Below are 8633 nucleotides of genomic sequence, written 5' to 3'. Positions count from 1 at the left end.
AAATGTTTTATATGCAGAATTGCAAGTATTTTTAAAAAACGGAGACGGAGATGTTTTCGTTAAAATAAATCAATTTACTCCTGCCTATATTTGTTAAGTCGTTTTATTTAATGATTCAAACAAGTGGGAAAGAAAAATGTCTTTATAAATCGTCGCATTGTTAGACGATATTTTTAAATTTTAATGATTTCTATTGTGTCTTAAAATACACTTTCCAATAAATTCCTACAATTGTTATTATTTGATTCTTACATACATATATATAAATTGATGTAAAAGCCTTCCCTATTCTGTTTAAAAATTACATGGAAATCGCAAAAATATTTTGATTGTATGTACAAATAATGCTTTGTATATATAACACAGACTTTCACGCAAAAGTGAAAGAAGATGTATTAAAATTGCTGCTAAGCTTCGTGAAAATTTTAGGAAATATAAAAAAAGAATTAAAAATAAAAATTAACATTTCACAAAAGAAATTCGAATTGATTAACCTTAAATTCAACAGCAGTTGAAAGGTTCATCTTTAATAACGAAAAAGGATAAAATTATGTTGAAACATAATTGACAACAGATATTTTCAGCAAAAGAACAATTTGAACCTCTTCAGATTAGGTACAAATTCTATTATTATTTAAATATATATAATACCTTTGAGGCTGAATTTAGACGGGATTTAAAATGGTTGGTAATTACGCAAGTGCTTTGAAGAATGATTACATAAAGTCATCCTTTTTTAAAATGAAATTGAAAATTAAAACTAAATTGTAAGCATAATTAATACTCTGAAATAAAAATTAATACCAAGCCAACAATTTTAAATTGACATTGGCTGGGCTGCAAAGAGTTCTATAGAATATTCTTATATATAATTAATCAATATTAATTTGATCTATTTAAAAGATTCTAATAAAATAATCACTAAAATGTTTTATCAAGTGAAGTATAAACGCTTTTAAAATAGATATTGACAACAAACGTGGCTCAGAACTATATCGTTACTGTTAGCATTCGCAAAAAATTAACTATTAACTATAACTAATATTTATTAATTAAAAAAAAAATTATACAATGTTATTTTATAGCACATCCTGTCTCAAATAATCTTCCAACATGCCCTTAAGAGTTCGTAATATTACTAATGAGTTTAATTATTTTAATATTTAATTATAATAGGAATAGATGGAGCACTGCGTATCATTGAAACAGAGCATTGGGCTTCTTGTAAATTTTTTTGAAGATTTTTTGAAGATGAGTTATTGAAAATTTTCAGACGGGTATAGATATATAACCTTAGGCCTATAACTTCCTCCTGTTCCAGGTCAAAGCCAACAGTTTAAAGAAGATGATTAAATATCTCATATCTTTCTAAGCAAATCAGCGGAATTATCTCTTCAGACACACACATTTTGTTAAAATGCTAATAACGGTTATAGTAAACGTTAGATAATTTAATAACAATTTTCATTTCATTTCTAATAAAGAGAGACTAGTTGCCATAGCTGTAATACCGACTCAACTGGAGATACCAGCTGTTTTGCCTGGCGCTTCATTACTTTAGTGTTACAATTTGCTTCATTCGATAACCACTACGCTTTTGAGTTAGAGATTATTAGAGATAATGCTATCACGTTCTCAAAATAAGTTTTCAATTAGTAAATGACTGCAATTTTTAACTCACTTCATTTGTAAAAACCAAGGTCTCTTAGACACATAAGAATTGAATATTGATGTATATATTAAAGATAGATAGCAAGTACCGTAAACATATTAAAAGAATTTAAGTATTTAATGTTAAATGAATGTCTATAAAAAAACCTGTTTCCAAAATCATCATTCTTAATTATATGAACAAAACGGTCGTTCATTATTTGTTTGAATGTATATTTAACATTATAAACCCAATAATGACATCTAAGATGCACTATTTTGTCAAACAAGTTATGATATCTGAATTTTTGATACATACCGACAAATATTCATCAAAAATCTTTCAGAATTAAAAATTGCTAATATTACATATCTACATATGTACATCAAGCGATCATTAAAATTATCAAAACAGAGCTAAATGAATAACATTTCTTTCATTAAGATAGATCGAATCATAAATTCATGATACCGATAGTCATTCCTTGTTCGAGATAGTGGTTAAGAAATTCTTGATATAAGACATGCTTGCCGTAAAGGACGTCTAATATCAATTAAAATATTTAGACTTTAAAATAGTCTGTACTCTGTACTCTACGTCTAATATCAATTAAAATATTTAGACTCCAAAATAGTCTGTCCTATTTTATACATAAATTTTATACATAAAAAATTTTATATAAAATTAGTAATAAATATTCATTTTGTACTCACCTGTGGTAAGCTCAGTAAAAAGGACAGTATATAAGTACAGCCCAACAGTCTATAACAGCGCTTCGCCATATTCAATGATTTCATTGGATATTTGACAGCAATCCACCGATCTACACCGATCAGTACGAGCACATAAGTAGATAAATACAAACTGAACATTTGAAAAGTTTTCACTAATTTACAGGTGAGTTCAGTTGCTAGCCATTGCACAGTATAACACCAGGCAGCCTCACCAATAATACAAAAACCCGTCACCAGCACATCTGCTATCGAAAGATGGAAGAGCAGCGAATAAATAGCACTCCAACTATGTCGAGAGTTACGACGTGCAATACGAGTCTTATAAATATTCCACATAGTTAGCACATTACCCAACATGGAGAGCAGTGCCATCACTGATAATACATACACTTTGACCATAGCAGATTTTGATAGCTGCGGTGCATGTTCTAATCTTATTTCATCATCTTCAATTGGTGGGTCCATAGCAGGTAAGTGTGGTGAATTGACATGAAAAGCTGTGATATTTGAGAAAATTGAAAATACTTCGTCGACCTTAAAACTAGGCGCAGTCGTTGTTGTGGTTAAACTGGACAAAATATCTAAGCCAGAATTGATAAAATTAATCGCCGATAAATTACCAACATCGCTGTTCATTTGTGTTGAATTCGTTGCTAATGTCCAGTTCGCCAAATTGTCAGTGTAATCGGCATAAATGGGAATGCCTGTAGCATCGCCCTCTTCCACTTGCAGGTTCATTTTATTTGAATTATTACACACTTTCTCATGAATATTAATTTTTTGGTAAGAATATTACTTAATTTTTGAATAAATTTCGTTTTTGTATTTGTGCATGTTTACTGTTTTAATTGCATAAAATTATTACCAATTTTCTTTTGCGGTGGTAAAGTTAAATTATCTTTGAAATTTTAATGCGTAAATTTTTCTTTAGTAACTGAAAATAATTATAATCAAATTTGAATAATTTTAATATAAACATTTTTTTTTTGTTAAACACTTGATAATATATTTGTACATTTTTTTTTATTTAAAATACAAATTATTAATAACACTCAATCATAAAAATGCTACATTATAATTTATTCTGTAGAATTACTGCTCTTTTTTATTACTTATTTAAATTTATTTTATTCAGTTTTTCATTGGACTTTGAGTGTGTCAACCGCAGTGCTTCAACACTTTAATTATTCGCCCGAACATTGAATTATTTTCTCTACTGCACTGTTATTTTAGTATTAATTTGATAAATTACCATAATTATTTTCTGTTTAAGCTTTTTATTCTGTGCTTGATTTACAGCGTTCATTTAACAGCGGATTTGCTCACTTAAAATGGCTGCCAATTATTTTCTGTAATTATTTTTCGCTTGCTCATTCGTTTGAGTGAACGAATGAGTGTATGCGGATTTGGCTTAAGCTATTTTCTTTCTAAAATTATTCGCTAAAATGTTGTATTTATATTTTTCGACAGTTTTCATTCTACACGAACTTAAGTGCTTTGATTTTACTTTATATTGAAAATGTTTAATAAGAGCTTTTCAATAGAAAAATACCATTCTTAATGGCACTTGTAGTATATTATTTTGCTCTTTATTAAAGTTCCTTTTAGCATTATCCTTTATGCTGTTGGTGATTTTTATTTTATAATTTCCTACTAATTGTTATTCCTACGTTAACTATAGGCACTTTGGCTATTATTATTTTCATTTCCTGTTATGTAGTAGTACACAAGCTTAAGTATATCCAGAAGTGAAATTAGAAAGAACAGAAGGTTGCTCTGTACAATCACATATTTGAGCAAATTAATAATGATTAAACCTATACCCAATCATTTGACCTAATTCTGTATATAAATACAAGTATTTTCGAATGTAGAACTGAGGTCAATTATTGTTTAGTCTGATGAAGCGTTAAATAATAATCCAGTCAAGGCGTAGAGACGGGTCATGAAGAAACTTCGCAGAGTTAATAGAGAGTAAAAGTGCTCAAGACGCAACTAGCCTCATCATAATAATAAAGATTTTTTCCAAGGCTTGCTTGGGTGGTTTATCGTACATATCATGCAGAATACATTCACTGGAGATAACAAAATAGCGATTACCAATTAAGAAGTTTATTAAGAATTCGTTATGAACTAATATATGTTATCATCAACAAATTGTGCATTTTGTGTATTTTAGATTAATCTGGCTGGTTGTAGAGCATATATAAAACTCTTGGTTTTACCAATAACAGTTAAAGTTAAGTCTCAATATAGACTTTTGTAGTAGGCTCTTTTGCGAGGTTAGGGATGCTTTTTGCTCTATTCCTTAAACAGAGTCACAAAGCATTTTTAAAGCGTGTGTAAATCTTAGAGGTTTTTCAACCAGTACCCATTATGCCGTACTAGTATAAATTCATCGTGTTCTCAGTGAGATTGGACATTTTAAGTAACTTAACGAAAATTTTGAGGTGTCAAAATAGTGCTGCATTCCAGTTAAAAGCATTTTTAATTAATTTACAAAGAAAAGTACTTATGTTTTGATAATTTTAATAAGTTGAGCCAAATGAAATTATTTTCATCTAATAAGATTATCATTTCCTTTCCACAATACTTATAATAAAATGGCATTAGAAACATGAAAACGTAAATTTGGCTTTAAAAAAAATATTTATAATAAGAGTGATAACAATCGGTTCAGATTTGGATATAGCTGCTTTACAAACTAATATTTCAGTACTGCTGTTACTTCATTCTATTATAAACTTTTTAATTTGTTAATAGTTTTATCTAAATTTGACTTTTTAGTAAATAATTTAATAATTATAATAATAATTTAATAATAGTAATAATTTAAAAATAATTGAAAAACACATATATATTCTGCACCAATTTTTATTTGAAAATTATAACATATATGTTTTTTTACCCTTCAAGAATAGTGTTAATAATACATGCAGTTTTTTTTTTAAACTTTACACTAAAAAGGGTAAAAAGGGAATGGTACTGTTTTCTGGAGCAGGGGGTATCTAAGTTTCGGCAAAGCCAAAACTAATACCTTTTCTTATTTAAATTGCAAACAAAAATATGTGCATGTAAGCAAAACTATTTTGAAACTATTCAAGTCTTGCTTTAATAAAATTTTTAGATTTATATTAAATTTTTTAATGCTTTGTACAGAATTATGTTAATTATTTTATTTTTACATTCATTTAGTCAATGAAATCGATTAGAATAGTCAATTGAATTTTTACTACAATATCAGTGCAAATAATTCAATTTAATTATATGATTGGTTGCGTTTGATTATTGCAATTTCTTCACCTTTGCATTGACACTGCGATTTGAAATTTTATTTCCATTGAATTTTAGTCCGCAATTACAAATTAATTGCATGAAATGATTATACGAAATGAATTGCTGATATAAGAATCACACATGTATATGGATATTAACCTTAAAAATTGTTTATGCTATTATGCATTTATTTAATTCTATAATACCGGAAATCATACAAAAACTGAAAATCGGTCACGGAATTTAGTTAATATTTAGATTACAGTCCTTTTTAAAATTAATATTAAAATTTCTTTTTAGAACCATGTTATGGTACTTCTGTCATTAATACTGAAGAAAAAATTTTAACTGAATGAGAATTAAGAATATGTCTTTTGGTGTTTTTATATGCTGGCAGGAGTATTTTATCATTTCATGGGCTAATTCACCACGTTAAGCAACTATGTTCAATTGGTTTTATTCAGAAAAAAATAGTCTCATCAATGCATACTTAATTTAATTAAATTTCTTCCACCAAGAAAATAAATCAACATATTTTTTTGTATTAGATTAAAGAATTTGTTTTATAATTTCACTTAAAAAATAAAATAATAACAACAACAGCGATATTAAAAATACCATTGTTGTGCATAAAATTGATATTTTTTATTACTATATAAAAATACAAGTAATTTAATTCTACACGAGTACAAAAGCACAACAGGGTAAAAAATTTATTTTGACACAACAAAAAGACCACAGCATGTATCCTTTTTTTTATTTGGAATACGTGTTAGTAAAAACTTTAACCTGGCTTTTACCCATGTTAACCACAAAAATGTGAATAAAAAATGTATTCCACATTGTTCCGCTTTACACTTATTCAAACAAACAAAAAAGTTATAGCAATATGATGTAGGAAATGAACCGTGTAGATGGGAACCAGATTTGGTAACTGAATGTGGTTGGCATGTGAAAACATATAACTACCACAAAAACTGATTACCACCAAACTAACTACCACAGTAGTGAAACTGATTTAAGTTTGTGGAACTGTGGACGCAATTACAGTTGCTTTTTATAGTTGTCACCTGCACGCGGTATAAGGCAACTAAAAACTGTACTAACAGATTTTTCAAAACTTATTTATTTAATAGATTAATATATTTTTGAACGGATTATTTGGTCAATTTTTAAAAATATACACTTTATTAAATTAATTTAAAAAAATATATATTTAAGTGTTAACAGCATTTCTACTATAGTTTATTATCATCTTATGGGAGCTGAACGCTGGTTCAGTAAACCCGCACACATATGACTTAATACCTATTAAGTACAATTCAATAATAGCAATAAATTAATAAATAGTTAGATTGTACTGCTCATATCCAATAAAGAATATGAGTAAAAAAAAGAAGGTGTACTAATATAATTTAGCAACATAAAAATATTACAGCGAGAAAATAACAAACAAAACGTATGTTCTTGGAAACTCTTCACATTTTACAAAGTTCTAGTGACATAAGTAAGACTCAACTATAAGACGTGCCGAGTATACAGAACTGTACTCAAGTGTATAAAAGCACTTTTTGTAAATCGTCTACATGATAAATATATATTTCCTGTATATGTATAATTATAAACTCATCACTATTGTGTTGTATGATTCTTTCTTTGTCATATGTATTGAATTAGTGTTGTATTTTAAATATTGATACTATATCCAGAAACCCCAGTACCCAGAAAACCCAGTACCCAGAAGACCCAGTACCCAGAAGACCCAGTACCCAGCAGTTGACTTTAGACTACAGCTGAAATATTAGTGATAATGAAATATATTTTTCAAATTATTTGTAAGTTGTGTAATTTTTAAACTTATTTACCAATTAGCTGGTTTATCATTTTATTATATTTTATTATTAAATTACTAGTAGATGACCCGGCGAACTCTGTTCCGCCTTAAAGGCAATAAATAAGCAGTTTTTTTTTAATTGGAAAAAATACAAAAAAAAAATCATTCATAATTTATTTGTGTATTTTAGTACACATCGCAAATTATCTATTTGTTGACCTCTGTTGTTCGCTCGACCTTCAGTCCTTAAATTTGCAGTATTTCGTATTCTTCTTGCATTACGGCTTTGTCGGGAAAGATTCGATCGTCTTGGTCGTGGCATTATTAAAAAACTAAAAACTCAAATTTTCAACCATACCATACATTATAATTGTTAATTATTTATTTTGTTGAGTTTGCAACAACCAGGTAGTTTTATTGATTAAAAACGATATTTATTGCAACACAAACTTATATTGATCTAATACAACTTTTAAAAACACATTAACTAAGTTATATTTCTATCTGTTAAATTTTAATAAAATATTTTAATAAAGTATTAGTATTGCTGTTAAGCTAGACTTACTTTGTATAGGGACAAAGAAGCTTTATTAAATTTTAGAGGAATTTTTAGAATAACATAGCATAGCTTCTTTGTAAAAGCACCAGAATGGTCGCTTTACATATAGTAAGTAAAAAATATGCATTACAAAATGTCTCTACAAAAAGAGTAGCTTTGAAAAGAAATAAAGAATTAGCAAACCCAAAAAGTTAAACTTTCAATTCGTTGAACTTGTGTTTCCAAAATAAAGCTGTAGTTTTTAAGCTCGTTCTAATTTAAAGCACGGCAAGTGCTTTGGTTGTTGTCACTAATTAAATAAAAATAAGTGACAATAAAACCTGGAACTTGAGCATTGAAAGTTTGTGCAGCCTTGACTTCTGTGGATAAACACGATTAGTCATCGCTTCTAATTTGACAGGCACGAGTTCTAAGCCTGGCACTTGCAGTCCAAACAAATTATATACGGACTATAAACTAATTAAATAAAATTCGATTATTTCCAAAGACCACTGATGAAGAGTACTTGGCAATACTCGAAACAGCGTTGTATGGTCAGCCGAACTTCAATAAAATTAAAAAAAATAAATTTTTGTGTTT

The 8633-nt window shown here is 28.1% G+C and overlaps 1 protein-coding gene across 1 annotated transcript in view; it reads right to left on the bottom strand.

Annotated features, from left to right (window-relative positions):
* Positions 1 to 7448: 7448 nt before the first annotated feature.
* The window catches only part of LOC119666233 (cubilin homolog), a 24721-nt gene continuing 23536 nt past the window's right edge, over positions 7449 to 8633 (bottom strand). The window contains exon 23 of the mRNA XM_038075533.1: positions 7449 to 7454. Within this exon, the coding sequence (XP_037931461.1) occupies positions 7449 to 7454 (6 nt within the window). The remainder of the gene's footprint in view (positions 7455 to 8633) is intronic.

This window comes from Teleopsis dalmanni, chromosome 1 (assembly GCF_002237135.1).
Source record: "Teleopsis dalmanni isolate 2A chromosome 1, ASM223713v2, whole genome shotgun sequence".
In the NCBI taxonomy this organism is placed as follows: domain Eukaryota; kingdom Metazoa; phylum Arthropoda; class Insecta; order Diptera; family Diopsidae; genus Teleopsis; species Teleopsis dalmanni.
Note: the sequence above shows the minus strand (reverse complement) of the source record. Positions and strands in the feature narration are given on the sequence as shown.